The 21,969-nt window shown below is 37.1% G+C and overlaps 1 protein-coding gene across 2 annotated transcripts in view; it reads right to left on the reverse strand.

Annotated features, from left to right (window-relative positions):
- Positions 1 to 21,969, reverse strand: part of exd3 (exonuclease 3'-5' domain containing 3) — a 47,789-nt gene that overhangs the window by 17,793 nt on the left and 8,027 nt on the right. For both annotated transcript variants that reach the window (XM_016285993.1, XM_016285994.1), the window contains 16 exons: positions 19,237 to 19,301; positions 18,241 to 18,588; positions 16,879 to 16,932; positions 16,652 to 16,791; positions 15,879 to 15,985; positions 15,701 to 15,774; positions 14,796 to 14,834; positions 14,551 to 14,717; positions 14,159 to 14,309; positions 13,775 to 13,973; positions 13,518 to 13,627; positions 13,232 to 13,409; positions 12,994 to 13,157; positions 12,308 to 12,508; positions 11,528 to 11,581; positions 11,213 to 11,344 (listed from right to left, as the gene is read on the reverse strand). In XM_016285993.1, the coding sequence (XP_016141479.1) occupies positions 11,213 to 11,344; positions 11,528 to 11,581; positions 12,308 to 12,508; positions 12,994 to 13,157; positions 13,232 to 13,409; positions 13,518 to 13,627; positions 13,775 to 13,973; positions 14,159 to 14,309; positions 14,551 to 14,717; positions 14,796 to 14,834; positions 15,701 to 15,774; positions 15,879 to 15,985; positions 16,652 to 16,791; positions 16,879 to 16,932; positions 18,241 to 18,588; positions 19,237 to 19,301 (2,183 nt within the window). The remainder of the gene's footprint in view (positions 1 to 11,212; positions 11,345 to 11,527; positions 11,582 to 12,307; positions 12,509 to 12,993; positions 13,158 to 13,231; positions 13,410 to 13,517; positions 13,628 to 13,774; positions 13,974 to 14,158; positions 14,310 to 14,550; positions 14,718 to 14,795; positions 14,835 to 15,700; positions 15,775 to 15,878; positions 15,986 to 16,651; positions 16,792 to 16,878; positions 16,933 to 18,240; positions 18,589 to 19,236; positions 19,302 to 21,969) is intronic.

Here is a 21,969-nt window from a genome sequence, read left to right on the forward strand (position 1 = left end):
TGTGCGTACAGTACACACATACTATTCTGGTGACGAAATTTGAGGTATGCGGACCGTCGCGTACACATAATACGTATACTTTGGCCTTCAGTTCGCACATGCATGTGTATTTTCTTGCACTAATTAGTTTGTCCACAAAATCACGAGCGATTGTATGAGGGGGTTAAGAGATACACACAACCCTAGTTTAAACAATTACAAAAACATTTGTATTGGTCATAAGTTCTGAAGAGAAACAGTAGACACTGGACAAAGAAAACTTTCCAGTGCCCATGTGTGAAGAGCCTGAGTTCGTGCACGCTAGAAGTACATTTTGAAAGGCTATGCGTTTGGCTGTATGCATACACTAGTGTTCGTTTCAAAACTAAGCTGTTGTTCACTAATAATCTGCCCCTCTTAAGCCCCAAGTGGACTTCAAATTGTGACTTTATCACAATTGTATATTGTGTGAATTTAGAAGACATATTGCACACAGGTTGTGTGGACTATTTTCAGGTGCTTTTCGTTGTATGGAAAAGAGCTGCCTGAAGATTCTAAAAAAAAAAAATTGTCCTTTTGTGTTCCACAGAAACAGCGTACAGGTTTAAAAGTACATACTGAAAATGTTTGATTTCTTTTGAAAAAAAACAAATTTTTTTGGTCAGTAAATTACTTTAATATACAACACTAATACAGCTGTTGACTCTGTCAGCTGATATGGCGTATATTTTAAAACATACTGTTCCTTGTTTAAAGAATGTTGAGCTGCCATATTTGCTAAATCCAGTGCCGGTTGTTTAGAGCATCAAATGACAGAAGGCTAATACTGAAACATGACAAGGTGGCACCAATTTCAGACAATTTAGAGAATTCCTAAAGGGTACATACACTAAAAGCTCACACACAGCGAGTTGTGTCTGAGCTTCTTTTCCTACACACATATTTGCGTGCTATATGGAAGTGATATATGGCTCTGTCTTTCCGTGAGGTGAAAGAGTGCAGCCCCTCCTCTCTGAACAACATAAGCAGCCCTGTCTGCCCGGGGCCAGTTCTCATGACATCATCGCTGCACAGGAATGCTCTCAAGCAGAAAGCAGCGAGAGGAAGAGCTCATTTCATCTCTCGCTCTTTCTTCCTCTCTCTCATTCCATTCCTATCTCTTTCTGAAAAGATCCGTCAATCATTTACCCTCCTTTTCCCTTACTTGGGAAGAATTTCTTTTCTCCCTCTTCTTTCTTTGTGTGCATGTCTTATGTTCACTGTATTTTTTTCCTTTGTTTTTATTCTCACAGACATTCATCAGCTCCCACATTGCTAAAGCAAGCATCACTTTTATTATTGCTCATACTAACTACTGATTTCAACAAAACCTTAATCCCAAATGACTTATACTTTGTTGCACAACTCGTCCCTCGCCATTTGCAGACATGAATGATACCTCAAGTCAAGCGGCTTGTTTTCTAATCGATCAGACCTTTTTTTTGGAGCTCTGTTTCTTTAGCCAAGCCAAGGATGACTTACGATTTTTCACATGGTGGATCATAAAAACAAGCTTTCTGGGTGCAGAGGGGACACTTGGTGCGACTGAAAGTAGAGTTCATTTACTGGCCAGCTGTGAGTTTTTAACTGGTGTGTTAGAAGGGAACTTCTGGGATATTTACAGAGTAATTCTTCGGACAGGGTCTATGGAATGCAGACAATTTTGACTCGTTCCTCAGTTTGACTTCATGAATGGAAAACGTTTTTACAGTGGAAGTTTTGTAGCAAACAAAACCAGAGGTTCAAAATATGAAATGTTAAGCTAGTATTTTTTAAATACTTGCATGAACTCTTCAGTGGAAACTTGTGCTTTTTGAGTTGAGTTTGAAGCTGTAAATCATTATTTTCAATTGGGACTACTTTTCTAGGTGGATGAACTTTTGGATTTCCTGCGGTTGAAATTCATTCTGTTCAAACAGTGTTTCACCCAAAAATGAAAATTTAGAAAATGTAAAGATTTTTTAAATACCCTGTGACATGAACAGGGGCAGCTGTGTGTGTGCACCGTGAGATCGCCGTGAAATACGGAAATTACGTACCATTTAAAAGTATATTTAGGAAAAGTCCAAGTAAGGGTCCCTCACTGTCTTTCTCGCAGCAGTAGCAGGAAGCAGCTTGGCTCTAACACAATGGTTCACATCAAACAGCGAGGCTCTGCGCCGTGTTACCGACACACACATACACACCAGTGCCAGCCAGGCCAATCAAAACACAGCGTGCAGAAAGCACAAACAGATCTAGGCAAACAGGACATTCCAGCTGCCGGGTGCTACAGATTCCTCACCGCAGCTAATCACAGACCCAGAGAGCGAGAGCAACCGGGGGTGCCAACAGGAAATACGCTCCTATTATACATCTCCAATACAAGCGCTCGCACACATACAGAGGACCAAAAGTCGCATACCCTGACCCTCTGTCTTCACATACTGACCTTTTGCACCGGACACACAGACAGAAGTGCAAGTTTGCATCCAGTGTGTGAAAGCTGGATGAGGTTAGCCAAACCACAATGTTCCGCAACGGTTTACTGGGGGAAAAGGTGTAAGATAATCTTGAGATGTAACACTGATCTCAGATTTCCACTGACAGAACGCCTTTTAGATCGCCCACAGTACGTATAATGACGGTAAATGTCTATTTCACACAAAACTGGCAAAAGTTTGCTGAAATATACTGGCTTTATGCAACTTCCAGGATTTACAGCAAATAGGTCTGTCTGGAAACAAAGCCATGTGTACAAGGTACCAGGTTGCTAAGTACTTTTGAGAAAGAACTAATCACTAGTTTTCAAGGTTAGTGGCTAGAGGTCTACCGATTGATCGGTCGGCGGTTTAATCGGGCCGATTTTTAGCATTTTTTAATGAAACGATATCGGCCGATTAATAGACAGGCGCAACTGCGAGTAGCTAAGCATTGTTGTGGAACATGTGACGCTGTCTCTTGCGGCAAGCAGATTGGCATAACCCTGTGATGCCCCCCTCTGCCTGCTAACTTTTTGAAGAGAACTACCTGGTAACTTCCCAAGAAAATGGCCCCAACGGCATCCACCGGAATGAATGCGCATACGACAGTTAGCGGAAACTAGAAATGACAGTTTATAAAGTTTTAAATATGGATATTTTCTTACAAAAACGCATTGATTCGGTTCAGGAGGCCTAGATTGTGATGTGCATGGAAGAATTTAATTATAGAACAAGTGACTTTAAAATGACTGCGCTTGTATTTTTTCTCTCTTTTAATAATTACAGTCTGATGGCTGAACCCAGTATGGCAGTATTTCACTCAGCCAACATCAGGGAAGGTCAAGTGCAATATCTGCCAGTAATTGCTGAGCATGGGAGCAGACTTTATTTTTTCATCTAAAAGTTTATTTGACAAAGTCTAGATTTTTGATTACCTGTTTTGTGTATTTAATATTTAACATATACATTATTTTTTATTTCAATCATACAAGTGCACTGATTGGAGAAGCTTGTGTTGTTCAAGAAATTTTTCATTTTCAAGAAATGTTTCAAATTGGCCAAACATATCGGTCAAAAAAATCGCCGTGATATATCGGCTGCCCTGATTTCTACGCATCACATCGGCCAGAGAAAAACCCATATTAGTCGACCTCTATTGGTGGAATTAAATATTTCTGTTCGAAGTACCTAGTAGCAACTTAACTAGATCAGTGTTTTGAAGTTTGAAGTAAAGTATAATATTAACCACTAATAAATAATTAATATTAAAAATGTAACAAAAATATTAATAACGATCATTCAGCAAACAATTTAAATATTTTCTGCAAAACATTTACTTTTACATTACACTTTTCTCATAACATATATATTGGTAAATGTGTTACAATTACTGCATTAAACACATTTAATTAATACCTTATTTAAACAAATTAACCTTGATAGATCTAAAAGCCCTAATCCACATAATACACAAGCAGTTGTGAGATGCCATTATATTAACTTTTTTTCGATCAACAGATAATGGTGGAATAACTTATCTCAGTAAAACTCTTCTGAACGGCATATTAAACAAAAGTAACTGTGGTTACATGTTTACATGTCAGTTATGGGCAATCTTGGTCATAATAAGCGGAGTCTAAATTGTAGCTACATAAGAGCAGCCTGGATCTTTGAAAAAGATTCCTATGCCTTTCAAAAGACGTGCTTTACGTGACCTTCCCCCCTCCCTTCCTCCCTCCTTGTTTTTCAGTCTCTCCAACAAGCACAGATTCAATTATTCTCACAATGACTTTCTCACTCGCACTTTCCCACACACACACACACACACCTCGTGCGCTTCGAGCTCTGCTCCGGTGCAGACAGCTTGTCAGTCAGTAAGTCAGATTGGCCCCAGAAACAGGAGTCATACACACACACTCACACAGAGTGTGGATCGCAGTGGGAAATATTTGGGATGGTTTCCCTCGGAATGTCTTGGCATGTCTGTGGAATGTCTCCCTGCTCTCGTCTCCTCTCTCTCCCTCCTTTTCCCTTTCCTTCTTGCGCTACAGGCAGGGGTCGAGGTAAAGTGGGAAAACGACAACTAAGACAACATGCCTGTTTTTGAACTCTTTGGCCTAGACTGGGGTTTTTTTCTTTCATGAAAATGAAACAATCTCCGCAACCGATTTCACTTCTGTAATGTGCAATATTTCCAAGTCAAATTATTCGGTAAGAAAAAAGTAGGGTTTGATTTATAGTATTGGATGGTGCAAAGTGTCTCTAGGAAGGGACGGATTGAAAAAACAAGGGCCTAGTGATGTCAGCCAAAATGGAAAGTTGTTTCAGAGGTGGAGCAAGTTTTTATGAAAGATTACAAACTTCCTTAACGAAGACGAACCTATTACTTCAGAATAATGCGCATCCAGGGTCCAAAACCACTCAATGGTTCCAAATATGAGTAAATATGTAAATATGTAGCTCAAACAGCACTAGCAATGCAAAGTCATGGGTTCGATTCCCAGAGAAAGCAAGAACTGATAAAACATGTACTGTACCATTAATGCAATGTAAGTCGCTTTGGATAAAATATCTGCCATAAATGTAAATGTAAAAATAGTTTTTGCAAGTAAACTCAAATTCATTATCTCAACTTAAATCAAACTGACTAAAATAAAGTCTAATGACTTTGCCACAAATTTGTCACTAAATAATCCTACTGTCAAAAGGAAATAAGTGAATTTTTTTTAACTAAAAACAATGAAAAATGCCATTTTTACTGGCATTAACAACACATTAAATTTACTTAATTCACACACTATTTTCAAGTGCTGTAAAAAGTCAATTTTGTGCCTCGACTTGTTCTTTGGTGAAACACAACTTAAGAAATTGAGCAATGTTCATGCTGCTATCTTCATATAGTAAAAAATGGATTGGGACCAGGGAGTCAAGACAAAAAGTGCACATTAAAACAATTATAATGCTTTACATTTCTGTCTTCTGAAATGATAGCTTTATTATCATAAAACAAGTCATTCAAAATTCAACTGAAAATCTAGCACAACAGCTGCAGTCACCATTTACTTTCATTGCATGGAAAAGAGCAGCTTGAACATTCTTCGAAATATCTTGTTTTGTGTTCCACAGAAGACAGACAGTCATACAGGACTGGAACGACACGCATGATGACAGAATTGATATTTGTGTGTGAACTATCTCTTTAAGACATTAAAACATTTTGATTTCATGTGACTTTAATCAAGTGCCTCTTATGGTTTAGACCGTAAATAAAACAATTGGGTCAGATGTGCCAAGAGAAAAGAGGAACGGAAATTTGATCATTCAGCTAAGAGTGTTTTGAGCTCTGCTGCAGTAGAACCTGAAAGTTCTCCTGTCTTTTCATTTTCTTCCCTTTTTCTCAGCCTTTTCCTGCAGATCAAAGAGGCAGAAATCCTTCTTTCAAACACCCTCTCGCTCTTTCTCTTCCTCTCTCGCCTAATATCTTCTCACGTCGTTTCGGTTCCCGTTTACCCCCCAAAACCTCCCCTCCACCATATCGTGGGAACTCCTGCGCTAGTGCCACGGCAGCGTCTGTGATACCAAGAACCTGCTAGTCTCATGTCTAAAAAAAAGGGGCGGTAGTCATCTAATGCTGCTGTATGAAGCTCATCGAGTAAATCTAGAAAATCTGTCCCTGTGGTTTGGATCCCACATCGGCGGAGACACGCTTGCGGAGAGTTTCCCAGAGAAATGGCAGGGGTCAAGTATCCAATGGAATGGTATGAGAGGTAATAATACCAGTAACATGGCAATGTGTGAGGATCTGTACTGTATTACAGGATACCAGACAGAGGAGTGGTATGAGATATGAAGAGCGCGGTGTTGATTTCATAACCATGTGACCAAAATAATTAGCGGTTCTTGCTGAAGCAAGCATCACTGTTATCATTGCTCATAATTTAAGTGACGAAAGGATTCAAACTATATTGGGGAACCAGAATATCATAAAGACTTGGGAGTTGGGCTCTATTGACTTACGTCAGTACGCAACTACCCAGAATACCCTAACAATATCATCAAGCTTTTGTTAAAAAAAAAAAAAGGCTTCCCTTGAGTACACAAACCTTCACGTTTCGCTGTTCTCTCTTGGTTAGTGTTTCCAGATCTATGCACAGGATATATGTCTGTTCTCCTCCACCAAAGAGTATATACACTACCGATTAAAAGTTTGGGGTCATATCATTTTTTTCATTTATTTTAATGTATTTGTCTCTTATGCTTACCAAAGCTGCATTTATTTGATCAAAAATACATAAAAATACTAATATTGTGAAATATTATTACAATTTAAAATAACTTTTTTTCTAGGCTGTGAGAATATCTTGTAAAATGTAATTTATTCCTGTGATTCAAAGCTGAATTTGCAGCATCATTACTCCAGTCTTCAGTGTCACATGATCCTTCAGAAATCATTCTAATATGCTGAAAACAGTTGTGCTGCTAAAAATTTTTGTGGAAACTGCGATCATTTTTCCCCCCAGGAGTCTTTGATAAGTAGAAGATGTTTAAAGAACAGCGTTTTTATTTGAAATACACATTTTTTGTAGCATTATAATTGTCTTTAATTTTTGATCAATTTAATGCATCATTGCAGATTATTTTGAGAGAAAAAAAATCAATGGTCACCCCAAACTTATGAACGGTAGTATATAATTTATATATAACATATTTCTATATATTATATATAAATAACATCAATAATATATATATATATATATATATATAATTGAAGAGGGCTTCCATACTTATAATTTTGACATTTTAATTAATATTTTATACATTAATGTAATTTGTTAAAAGTATTTTTCAGCTGAAATACAGACAAAGAGTGGCAACAGTGTAGAAACTGACTGGTACTATATGTCTGTATTAAAAGTGTTAACAGTCATTTTAATGAATATGTTACTGACAAGAAACATTCTACCAGATCGAATCCGATCTCTAATCCATTTAGTGCTCTAGTTATTGTGGTGACACACATTTGAACTCAGCTTAGCCCCCATCCTGACTTAAACCTGGTGTGGACAGAGAGGAATTCACGGGACGAGGCATTGATAAAACAGTGAGAGAGAAAGAAAGAGAGAGATAGAGAAACACAGAAAAAGAGAGGATTATGGCAGGACAGGCAGGGGAGAGGTTAATGATTGGCAATGAGTATCAAGTGGCCACACAGGGGGCTCCAGGAATGTCTCTCACAGAGCCGGGGAGGCAAGTCACTGTTAATCAAAGGACTTTACTATCAGATAACAAAAGGGTTAACTTAGCATGGGTGGGCTTCCACATACCAGCCCCGAGGTGCACCTCCAAACCCCCCCTTCTACTTTTCCTGCCATCATTTCAATCTCGCATCACATTCCAATGTTTGCATCATATTCAGACCTTAAAAATGCCATCGTTCTCAATCATTTTCAAGCACATTTTGTACTTTGGTACATTTTGTTCAGCAAACACGTGGAGGTGGATGAAACCTCGGGCAACAAATGGTGGAATGCGACAGATCAGGATGGAAGCCGCCGGCCACCCACTCAGAAAAGGTAGGTGGCCACAAAACTGACAAATTTGGGGAAAAAAAAAAATGTTGAAAGGAGACACTCTACCAACAAAAGAGGAGGTGCAAAAAAAAATCATGTAAATAGGGAAAAGGTACAACACTCTCTTAAAGAATTACAACTTTATTAACAAATTTGGGGAAAACACCACCCATGTGGAGCTCAGATGACCCACATCTAGACTAGATCTCGGTGTTCTCCTGTCCTCACTGGCTATAGGTGTGAACTTGGTGTGGTAGAAACTGTTTTGACTGTTATGAGGTGTGTGGCATATGATACATGCAGAATTGCGCAGTCACTGAGTTTTTAGGATGTCGCATCAACAGCTTAATGGTTATGACATAAACAATAATAGGCCGTGTCAAGTATTAGTAAAGGTATAGTTCATAGAGAATTAAAATTCTGTCATTATTTACTCACCTTCACGTTGTTCCAAACCCATATGACTATTCCCCCATGCTGATCTTTTTTTTACATTGAAGTGCATGGGGATAAACGATGTCAAGCTCCACAAATGAACAAATAGCACCACAAAAGTACCATAACATTTTATTTGTGCGCTAAATTCTGTCTTTTAAAACTGTAAGTCTACATAAGGATCAGACCAAAATCTAGGTCATCATTCATTGAAAACAGCTCACAACTCCCATTCAGTTCCATTCAATTGCTATTTGCATATTCAAACTCGCCGAATCACTCTTTGCCTCTGATAATGAAAAGAATTCTGATTTTCCAAGTTTTAATATGCAAATGCACACAAAATTTAAGAGCTTTGGCAAAAAGGCAATTTTTTTTGTGAATTACTTAAACTTTGGTCTGTTCCTCACACAGAGCTACTGTATGGCTTCAGAAGACCCTGACTGTACCACACGAGTCATATAAACTACTTTTATTTATGTATTTATTTATGGAACAGTAATCCACATGGAAAAGAGGAGCGTGAACATAACGCTAAACATCTCCTTTTGTGTTTCATGGAACAAAGGAAGTCACACATGTTTGTAATGATATTAGGGCAAAATTTGACATTAGTAAATGACAGAATTTCTATTTCTGTGTGAATTAACCCTTAAATAACCCTGAATAGATCGCACAGACTATCCGGTAACTGGTTTACAAAAACAAAATACTTATAAACAACTATGCATATAGTTATATTTGTGACACTGAAGACTGACTGAAAATTCAGCTTTAACATTAACAAAAAAAAAAAGATTATTTTAAACTGTATTTTCAAATTTCATATCTTGATCAAATAACTGCAGCCTTGGTGAGCATAAAAGACTTCTTTCAAAAATCTTACTGGCAATGTTTACCCATTTTTCTGTGCCACTAAAGGCTCTTGAATCCTAAAATCACAGGTAATAAACAATTGTAGACCTGCAATGGAGCTGGAGGTGCAGCTCTAATGGAGATCAGGTATTATAGCAGGAATGAGTCAAGCGAGTCATATCTGCCTATATCTCTCCCTTTGTCTCACACCCTAGTCTGTCTCTCCGTTTGTTTTTCTCTGTTATCTCTCACTACATCTTTCTGCCTGTCCTCTCTTGCAGGCTCTCTCTTCTCACAGTCTCCTTTCCCATCAACCTTCCACTTATTCACCTCATCCTTTGATCATCTTATTAGTCAGTATTACGTTTTTTAGCTGTGTTTGCTAAGGAAAGCATGACTTTTTCTACTGCTCATATTTTTAACAAACCTCTACCCCCTTTATTATTTCAACACATAACCCATCCTGCTTGTGCTATGGACATATTTGATACCTTAAATCATGTGATTTCTGGGGAGAGTTCTATTGTGATTTTTCATCACAATTTTAGCCTGTCATAGAAACTCTTTTGACTCGAACTAGTAAGCAATAAGCCAGCAACCACCAAGAATACCCTAGTAACAAAAGCGCTAGGTAGATCTGGCTGCCAATCTATGGTATGCTCTTCTGTTATCTTGCATTATTTAGCCTTGTTTGGGCATATACAGGTTAAACAGCAAAGGTCCAAAGATAGAGCCCTGGGCCACATGCCATGTGGTTTTGTGGAGAGAGGTGTGTTGTGATGTTTCAAAGCAAGCTCTCTTATGATTTTAGCCCATCATAGAAACATTTTTACTTGAACTAATAAGCAATTAGCCAGCAACCACCGAGAATACCCTAGCAACAACACAGTACTCGGTAGATCTGGTTGTCTACACATGGTACACTCTTCTGTTATGTTGAATTATTTAGCCTTGTTTGGGCATATACAGATTAAATAGCAAAGGTCCAATGATTGAGCCCTGGGGGACACCACATGCCATGTGGCTTTCTGGACAAAAGTGTGTTATGATGTTTCAAAGTGATCTCACTTATGATTTTAGCCTAACATAGAAAAACTTTTGACTTGAACTACCAACCATCTACTGACGTCCTGACAACCATATCAGTGCATCTCTAATGATGACTATGTACTTTTTTTGTCTTTACTCTTTCCTTTTGTTTGTCTCCTGTTATTTCTGTATCCCTCCGGTAATTGCTTATTTCCTTATCCATATCCATTGTCTGAATTCCGATCATCACTTATGTGAGAGGAAATGCCTGAAGAAAGCTCCTTCTGTGCCTGTTCTAGTGAAAACCGCAGTGGCACATCAAGCCAATGATTCACAGAAGAAGTGTCACCAGAAAAGCCCTCTATCTCCTTGAGCTTCCTTCCGGACTCACAACTCTTACGTCTGAAGATAAGACACAAATGTCTCAAGACAGGGGGTACTTCAGTATAAATGTTTAGGTATCTCACTATTCAATAAAAAAAAAAAAAGTCACAGTGGAATTCCAAAATGATACTGGCATACAGAATTCATGACGCAAAACACTGGTTGGTTATTTCCTGTAAGATCTTTAAAAACAAACCTTGTTTCACTATTTTGTGCTTGGCTGTTCAACTCCTCTAAAGGCTCCTAGTGTTTGTTTGCAGCATCAGTGCAAATTTTCAAGAGCTCAATAAATAATGTATGAAATGCATCTGTGGATCTCCTTTTTTCTTTCCTTTTAACATTGATATAAGTTGATATTGATAAATGTAAGCATTTCTTTTAAAGAGGAAGAGGTTTCTGTTCTGGTGATAAGTGTAAGAGACTAACACGTGTGCTTGCTTACAGGCATGCACAACTGACCTGGCATCGACTGAAGATGTCTGCAGGTGTGAGGTGGACATGGAAATGTCTGAGAACATGCGCGGCCTGATCACGTGCCTTTTCTGAGCAGTCCAGAGTCAGGCAGCGGCCTTCTCCGACCTGTGAGCGTAACTATACACACAGACACAGACATTCACACAAAAAGTCACTGCACAGGATTTTTGTTAAGCAGACTGTAGCTCTGTACTAAAACCTATTCAGCTGCCTACAGAGGTAAAATACCTATGTAGGCACTAGGATGCAAGACAGCTCACACAGTTTGCATGTCTCTCAACAATTCAAAAACACACTTACTGTTTGGTAGGGCTGACCTGCGCTGAGGATGACACGACCTTCAGCACGAGCCAGCTGGAAGACAGAATATAACTTGACTGCAAATACATGACTTAATTAACAATATATAAAAAATTCCATTACTATTTTTTCAAGATAATAGTAGGGTGATTTAGTTATGCTTTGACACGAGTACTAAAACTGAGAGTGAGGATGACACGACCTTCAGCACGAGCCAGCTGGAAGACAGAATATAACTTGACTGCAAATACATGACTTAATTAACAATATATAAAAAAATTCCATTACTATTTTTTCAAGATAATAGTAGGGTGATTTAGTTATGCTTTGACACGAGTACTAAAACTGAGATTTATATAAAAGAGGACACTAATAAAGTCTTTAAACTTCAGAAAGAATTTGCTTTAAACATTTCTTTGCAGCCAAATACAACAACCTCTGTTTTGTCTTTGTTTAACTGGAGGAGACTCTATGGGGCTGTAGTCACTTGACGATAGCACTGTGTAGATCTGGGAGCCTAACTTTGGTACACATGTCTGTTATTTTGCATTATTTGACTTTGAGTGGGCATACAGGTTAAACAGCAAAGGTCCAAAGATCAAGCCCAGAGGGACACCACATGCCATGGAGGTCCACTCAGATTTTTAGTTACTTATTCTTTCTAAATATGACCGGAGACAGCTGAGGACCATCTTATATAGACCTATCCAGTTCAAAATTTAAACGTAACTAAAACAGTTATGTCAAATGTCAGAAACAGCAGGTGACTGATTGTCTCACCTCTGCTGCTACTTTATGGTCATCCGTGTTTTCCAGCATTTTGACGTCCACCCCCAGACAGCGCAAAAAACTTCCCAGACCCTGCAGCATGTTATCACAGACCACTCGCAGCTCTGGTGGTGTGATGGTGGGCCCTTTGTACTCCGAATTCACCTTTATACAGTCATCCACAGAGTGGGGCTCATTCGCCTTCTGCCGAGCCTGAAGATTGAAACACATTCCAAAATCATCAGTGAAGATGAAATTACTTGACCTTTCTATAACCTAAACTGCTCTAAAGATTGTGATCCACTATAATGTACCAAGAGATTGGAGAACATTTTGGGCAGGACATACAGTATTACAAGGCTCGTCACAAAACTCCAATTTTTTCCATGGGAAGAAAATTATAAATTATACATAAAATATGCAGCGGCTTTAAATGAAACATTATAAAATAATGATATATAATCTAACAATGCACAAAGTGACTAATGATATAAAAACCTCAAAAAAATTAAAAAGTTTTGAATGTTTGCCACATTTTTAGATGGACCCCTTAATTTTTTTCATCATAAAAACTCCACAAGTTCTCATCAGCTACTTTTAATATTTAATTTTATGATAGTAACTATGGCAGCAGAGCAATTTTCAGGACTACATGCTCATAAAAGTACAGTCAGAAACTAGTGGACCAGTGAACTGACCTCTCTTCTTTTAGAATGCTTGTTCTTCTCTTTAGGTTTCTTTTCCTCACGACTCTTGGCTGGTCGGGCTGAGGGAATGGAACGGAGGTCCTCTGGCAAACCAAATGCCTTAGGGTCCCGGGAGAGGACAAGGTAGATGTCTAGCAGGCAATATGCATCAGTGGCTGAAAATAGTCACAAAAAGAGAATGAGACAAGGTTAAAAAATGCCATGCCACCACTCATGAATTGTGTGTTACCTGCATAGCGGAGTTGGCTGGTCCGGAGAGGTCGGCGTTCCCAGTTGGAGAGTTGCTCAGTTTTGTTCAGTGGTTTTCCTAATACCTGCTGTACTAGCAAACTCAGGCCCTTCTCTGCTGGTCCCTCACTCACTTTCACTGACCGACATCCTTTGTTGCCAAACCAGCACCGTTGAAGCTGGGGGGACAGAGGTCAATTGTATAAAGAATCAACATAGGTTCTAAAGTCAGAATATGGTTAGGAATATCCAATCAGCAATGGTTAGCTAGGGGGTCGTAGCAGCACCTCCTGATGGACATGAAGCAGGTCCAGAACTCCTTCCATTTTCATTGGCTCTTCCCTGAGCTCAGGCCACATGCTGACCAGACTCCGCAAATCTCCAGACATCCCATAACCTAGATACACATACTGTTAGCAATGCTTTCCAAAGTTGAAGAGTGCATTACCACATCTTTCCTGGTAGCCAACCCATAGTTTACTAACACAAGAAATATGAAGAATATCAAAAGGTATGTGGCTTAATTTGCCTTAAGGTTTCCTACCCAGTTTGAGGATGTTCTTGTCTGACAGCAGAGCCCTGATGAAGTTCACTGTGGAGCTGTGGTGGCTAATGGCGTGCGCACAAAGATCCAACAGAAACAGCCGATCCTGTACTGCCAGCTGGATCAGAGCCACATGCTGAGAGGACACTGTGCCAAAACCGGCTCTCCATTCCATGTCCATTCCCACCACACAACCAGGCTGAAGAAGAATGAGGAGAGACAGTTACAAAAGACATATAATGCAAAACAGGATCTTCCTTGTTCTTTGGAAATAATTAAAGTTGATGTGACAATACAAACTACATCAGTACTCAAGAGGTTAGCCGATCATAACAGTGGTCATTTACATATAGAAGTTTTAAAGGTACAGTAGCAAAGGGTTACCTTTAAAACAGCTTCTCTGCACTGCTCAACTTCATCTAATGTCTCTACAAAGTGGACGGTTTCTCTGGGCAGAGGCAGCTGGTAGTATTTTTGCTGATCAGACTGAAGAGGTGTCCAAGATTCGGGTGGGCCGCTCACAGCCCGCATCTCTCTATGACAGGATGACAGGAATATACTTGTGAGGTTGGTGGTTGTGTGTACTTTGGCTTGTAAGCCAAAGTATCTTCGCAAACAGTGTCAAAAACAGACTTGTGTCAAAGTTTGTGTGAGGGTTACAGTAAATATTATTATTACTGGAATGGAAATAATTTATGGGAGGTCTTTACGAATATTGTTTTTTAAGTTTGTGTGTGTGTGTGTGTGTGTGTGTGCGCATTTGATTTAATACTTACAGCTGCTTGGGGGAGAGGCTCTGAATTTTGTCCCAGACTCCTAGTGAAAGCCTGTTTCTGGGTAAGTTGTAATGTGCAGCCCACTGGGCAGCAGTCTTGAGGCTGCAGTGTTTAACCAACAGATGCACCAATTGAACCTGGAGCTCTGTACTGCCTTCAATCATGGCCTGAGATCACAACACACACACTTATATAAAACTCAGTTAAAATGTTGAAGTGCTGAATCAAAACAGATTTAGAATTACCTGAACGTGGTCTCTCCAGTTCTCTTCAGACATGCTTTTCTGTCAAACAAATACAATGAAGTAGACACATCACTGCAGTTGTAAAAACTTTAACTTCTGTAATGTGATGCATTTCTGAAAGCGCAAAATATTTAGTGGTAAATAAAGGGTGAGACTATATTTTATTAATTTTTTATTTATTTTAAAATCTGTTTGGTTAATAAGCAACTAAAACAATAATTCAGTTTTGCCTTCCCGAAGTGGCTTATAGCATGTTCATCATGTCATTTCAGAGACAGAAGACGTTACATTTGATAATGTGACACTCATCTTTTGTCCTATCTATTAATTTATTGATATTATCAGGATAAAATAATTTTTTTTTTAAATGTTTGTTTGTTTATTTATTCATTTATTCACATGCTTGACAATCTTTTATTATGGTTTCTTTTGAAAATATAATAATATTTTAACAACCCTTTAATAATTATTTATAAATTATTAGTAAATATTCTAAAATGATATCTAATATTTACGTTAATTATTAATATTAACAATGTTAAATTAAGCATTATATCCAAATCATTACATTAACACTATTACTAATTATTATTCATGATATTTATATTATTGATATTTGAAAAACCTGTCCACAAAATCAACAGCATGTGCTGCAACGCAAACAAATACGTCTTGCCTTGAAAAATATAAATATAAACATTTATGAAAACAATGAGCAAGATATGTACACACATTTATTCACGGTTCAATATTATTCACTATTCTTTCTTGATGGTTACACTATTTGAAATATTTAAAATCACAGAAGTGAAACCTACATGAATACAAAGAGTAGAACCTGACACCCTTACCTATTTCTGAATAATGTGATAAAAAAGGGCAGTGAAAAAGGGGAACGTTCTCACCTCGCCAAAGGTTTTGTACATGAGAAACCTCAGTGAGTCCAGCTTCCTCTTATAGACAGAATTGGAGCACAGACCTGTAGCAAACACACCCCATGGGACCAGTGTGAACATCATAAGCACACACATTCAGAAACCTAGACACTTGAGATGACGACGCTGGAGTGAAACGCTCACACACCGGGATCAATGCAGAATTTCTCCATGAGTCGGAACACATGTTTACTGAGCAGCTTGGGCTGAATCTGGTCCGTCTGATGTTTTGAGAGAACCACATTTGGGTACTGACTGCAACCACACAACACGTATATATTATGTATTGTTTATTAATTCTACGCAGTTATGCAGAAGTATAAATCAGGCATCAAAACACTAAAATCTACATTAGAAAAGATGAAAATGATAAATGATGGACACATGAGTATTATATAATGAAAAAAACAGACTATTATTATGAATATGTAATTAATAAATATGATTAATACTTATACGTTGTACACCATTTTGCACAAGTGAAATCTGCATCTAAAATGTACTGCAGAAAAGATGGATGAGTGATAAATGGTAGTTAAATGAGTGTTATAAAACGAGAGAAGACTTTTTTTTATTATTTGTAGTATTATTAATATTATTATTATTATATAATTAAAAATTTTTTTTTAGTTATTTATATTATTATAAACGTTTCGATATTCATTGAATTTCCAGGTTCAAATGATTTTTGCATAAATAAAATCAAGTCTTATTAAGGACGATTTTTTTTGTATTGTGACATTATTAACAATTGACACATTTGGCACATTTTCCCTACAAATTCTCAATACTATAAAAAGATGTAAGTCAAATAATAGGGCAGGGTGTTCAAATTTGAACACTATATTTTCAACCTTTCAATAATATTCAATATGTAGAGCAAACACATCTCTAAATATACACGTTTGCTTTAATTCTCACCTGAGCAGTGCCCGGATGTTAAAGTTGGGCTTGCACCAGGAGTCCAGCAGTTTGACCAGACGCTGCTGCAGGTCAGGATGCTCACGCACATACAGCTCCACCAGCGACAGCTTGTCCAGCAGTATGAGAGGAACACACACCTAACGGCACAAACGGGACAGCGGAAATGAGACGGTCCAGCTTAAAATAGCAAAGATCCAGGTATTAAACAGGGTGATTAAACTGACCTTCTCCATGTCCAGATCTTTCTGCAGTTCCACTTTGACACTGAACACCAGCGCCTGCCATAAAACACAATATTTCATATCATTACAGCTGCTTATGCTGCACAATGTCTTGCTTTATATTATACAGTGGGGAAAAAAAGTATTTAGTCAGCCACCAATTGTGCAAGTTCTCCCACTTAAAAAGTTGTCAAATATAAGAATGTTCAATTATTAGTAATCGAATAGGTTGATTAATGATAAATCATAATCATAAAATAATAATTAAATTCATAATTTAAAAAATAAAAAAATGTATTAAACTGTTTGCAGTTAACTTTCGATGCTTAATTTTATTGGGAGTATGTAAAATTCTCAATTGTAGATTCATTTTTTATCGTATATGTAATTGTCATAAAATAATGTTACAACGTGAAATTAATAGTAGTAAATAATTGTATTTTTTTTAATTATGAGCAACATTAATTTAATTTGATTTCATTTCATTTCATTGATTTTGGGGGTGCAATGGGACCTGGATATAATTTTGATTCCCACATTTAATGATAGCATGTATTTTTTAGTTTATTTAATTGTCATAAAATTATATTACAATGTAAAATTAATAGTAGTAAATAATTAAATTTTTTCTTAATTATGAACAACTTATTTATGTATTTATTTGTTTGCTTGTTTGATTGATTTTGGGGGCAATGTGACCTGGACATAATTTTGATTCCCGCATTTAATGACAGCAAATATGACACATCAAATTTATTAAACATTTATTTTTACACAATTACTCAATATGCTGCAACCTCATAAGCTTGGATTCTGATCATACAGTGCTGATTATCTCAATGTCCCAAAACTTTGTCTAATTTTGTCCCCAAAAATAAATAAATAAAATAAAACATTTTGTACAATATTTGACATTTTAAAATGATCACTGATCACACTGAACTCACCAAAAAAAAAAAATTATATATATATATATATATATATATATATAATAAAAAAAAAAAAAAATAACAAAATTAATTATAAATATATATACACACACACACACATATAGCCCATAACTGACCTGGCTATACTTTTCTACCACTAGCAACAATTTTCTTTTTCCTATATCATCATATTGGAACATATTGTAAAAGTGTCACTCAGCTGGTGACGACTTCCAATATAAATATATATATATATAAAAAAAAAAAAAAAAAATAACAAAATTAATTATAAATATATATACACACACACACACATATAGCCCATAACTGACCTGGCTATACTTTTCTACCACTAGCAACAATTTTCTTTTTCCTATATCATCATATTGGAACATATTGTAAAAGTGTCACTCAGCTGGTGACGACTTCCCCTCACCTCTTTGAAGCAGCAGTAGGCATGCAGGAAGTTCACATGTTCCAGCAGCAATGGTCTTTTCAGTGAGCTCAGCTGATAAATCTCCAGAAGGGGGTCCATGTACCCAGGGTGAGAGTCTGTGAGGAGCCCCAGGGCTTTCTGCTGCAAACGCAGTCTCTCTTCTTCCCTCAGGCCATTCAGACTGGCCTGGGGATTACTGGTCCTCCAGCGCATAAACTCTGTGAGAATGAATTGGTTCAAGCTGGTGGACTTCCCCTTCTGGACGGTAAGGCAGCGCTGCAGGAAGCCCAGCAGACCAGCCAAGGGCTCCTGCATCTGTGAGAAACTGCTCGCTAAAACTTGCCGTAGCTAAGAAATAAATAATAAATAAATAATAAAATATGCATTGATTAATGAAATTATTATGAAAATATTTACACGTCATACCAAATATCATTTAGTCAAGCACTGAAAATACATTATTGTTTCTAATTCAAAGAAAGGGAGAAATGGATGTGGATGGATGGAAATATTGAATTTTGCTGATTAAAATTGAATTTTGGTGATGATGTGATTAGCCTAGTAAATACTGTACAATACATTTTTGAATAGAAGCGCTATCAACAGCATTTGTGATATGATAGCTATTACCAAAGAAAATTTTAACTTGTCCCTCAAAAAAAAAAAAAAATTAATAAACTGAGGGACACGTTTAAATAATTTTCTGTGTGGTTATTCTTTTTAAATTATCTGCTGATACAACTTTAATTATTTCATTTCAATTCTACATTTCGTCATAAGAGCTGAAGAAACATCTGAAAACTGGGGGTGCACATATTAAATGTAGGGGTCTTTGAAAAGTATTGAGTATCTCCTAAAAATTGGGCAGAGGAATACAGGAATTTTGAGAAAGTGGTTGGCTACAGGCCTCTCTCTCATGTGATCTTATCACGAGCGTCTCACCTCTCATGAGACGCTCACACGCTCAGCTGGAGTATAATTACATCTGTTTCTTACCTCCTCCTGCTCTTTCCTGCTCCACAGGCCGCAGAGGTGCTCCTGCAGGGCAGGCAGGTCAACACCTGGGGCAGCACACATGACACCAGGGTTACACAGCTCTCAACAACATGTCTGTTTTCACTCCACCTCACGAATTCTCACACTAATTGTATTACATTTTGCCATTTTTGACCATTTTTGATTAAACAGTTAAAACAGAGAGTGATAGAAATCGATGCAGGCCGGACTCGAACTTGTTTTTCCCATATCAGCACCACAGCTCAAAATGCCATTGCTCATGATTTTACTCTCAATCCTTTTCCAATTCAAACTGTTTTTATTTTTTCTAAATCAAGATATACTTTGATTTATAACTAAAAGGCTCAACCAATCAAGTGAATTTGGAGTGGGACTGCCTGTTTGACAGACGAGGGACTGTTTGAAGGCATATATTATTTCGACAAACTCCACTGAAATGGCTTTGAACACTGGCTCAACCAATGGCGTGAGTTTGGGGCGGGACTAATGGCAGAAGAGGAAAAGTTTGAAAACGGACATCATTTCTGCAGATCTCTCTGGCGTAAAAATGAAACAAATGAAAATGTGTTCACACTTGCAACTCATTTTACTTCTGCAATGTGACATACTTCAAAATATTTAACAAGTAAAACCTGATTGGATCATAAAAATGGTATCTATATGACAGGTAGTTGGAAGGGAAGGGACAAAAAGTCAGCCAAAAATGAAAGTCATTACATTTTGATGCAAGACTGTGAAAAACATTGTAACAGCAGACGTTGCAGGCTGGACTCAAACAGTTTTTTCCCATATAAGCACCACAGCTCAATGTGTCAAGACTGTAATGGTCTGATGATTTTATAAAAATGCTGTCATTCCTTTTCCAACACAAACTGATTTCTTTATTCAACATTTTTTAATTAAAATATTATATTACAATCAGGGTATCTTCCGTCCAATCAATTTTTGTTTTAATATTGAAATCTGAAAAATGAAAAATGGGCACATATTTCGTTTTTTCAATTATTCAAACAAAACGAAAAATCAAGAATCCGGCTTAATTTTTCGTTTTTACATTCAGGGATAGAAAACGAATAAACAACTTGAATATTCGATCTCTACATGTGGGCGGGAATGAAACGCCCCTCTCTGCTAATTGGTCAACCAAACATTACAACATAATAATAGTCCTAAAAAAAACTTAATAATAGTCCTCCGCTTCTATTGATTCTTAACATGTTTATTTCTACTACATTTTATCTCTTCATCAGACAGCCAGATTAATGAATGGCTTGACACAAACCATACTGAAGCAGAGCCTTTTGGCCCTAGGCATGCCTGTTTTATTATAGTTATCCACCCATTAAAATATGTGTGGAAAAGCTGCGACGCACTGCAGCACGGGGAGAATGTATTGACCACTATCAATTTATGTGAACAAACAGTCATAACTTTTGTTTTAGACAATACGCTGCAGTTTAGACAAAGGAGGAACTTAAATAATATTACAGATATGAAAATAAATGACTTTGTGTAATTTACCTTCACAGCACATCTATTATTTTTCTATTTTGAGTTTTATTCATAGAGCACTTTATACAAATTTAGGAAATCATCTGTTATTATCCCACTGGCATGGGACTATTTGTTCCTCACAGTGCTTGTTTCAGTGATTGACTTTAGTGAAATGTGAATTTGACGTCATGATTTGAAGGTGAACTCGTTTGAGTTATAAGAACATATCCAAACCCTGAAATAACACTTCGAACAATAAGCCAGTGTCAGCAGTATCAGAAATTAACTTTCACATAAGGGGCAACTGATTTTCAGTTTTTTATTTATTTATTTATTTAATTTAATTTTTTTACCTTTTACCGTTTTTATGTCATTTTTAATGTTAAATTCTTACATTAAACAAATTAGAATAATATAACAATAGGCTGTTACCAATTCAGTATCCATACCAAATCAGTATTCAATGATATAGAACCTGGGTCTGAAGATGCTTTTAAATGTATTTACAGTTTAATGCTGATAAGATGGCTGTATGTGCATTTACAAATGTATAATGAAATTAGATTAATGTTTTATACAACATTTTTAATAGAAATATGAATAAAATTAAATAATACTTGAATTATGAAAGTAATATCGCCACTAGGTGGCTGTAAGTCATTGTGTTAATAAAGGATCCTTTTATTCAATCAATTGGTTCAAAATGCTTAATTCATTCATTTAGGAATAAAATCAAGCGGCTGTCTATAATAATTGGTAATTGAATTGTTGTCTATAATAATGGGTTTTTCAAAAACTGATTCATTTAGGAATGATACACCACTCTAAGCGCCTACTGTGAGTCAGTCAGGTACACAACGCTTCTGTGACTTGGGTTTAGTTGGCAGAGAAAATAACAATTGTGTATGCCATCAGTTAGCTGGCCAATACTCCATATTAATTAAATAAACTCAGTTTATTGTCTAAAACTACCAGTGTTCACATAAATTAATAGTGGTCTGCGCTTGTCTACAATACATTCTCCCCACGCTGCAGTGCATCGCGCAGCTTTGCCACACAGATTTTAATGGGTGGATAACTATAATAAAACAGGCATGCCTAGGGCCAAAAGGCTCTGCTTCAGTATGGTTTGTGTCAAGCCATTCATTAATCTGGCTGTTTGATGAAGAGATAAAATGTAGTAGAAATAAACATGTTAAGAATCAATAGAAGCAGAGG

Source organism: Sinocyclocheilus grahami, unplaced genomic scaffold (assembly GCF_001515645.1).
Source record: "Sinocyclocheilus grahami isolate Dianchi unplaced genomic scaffold, SAMN03320097.WGS_v1.1 scaffold204.1, whole genome shotgun sequence".
In the NCBI taxonomy this organism is placed as follows: Eukaryota; Metazoa; Chordata; class Actinopteri; order Cypriniformes; family Cyprinidae; genus Sinocyclocheilus; species Sinocyclocheilus grahami.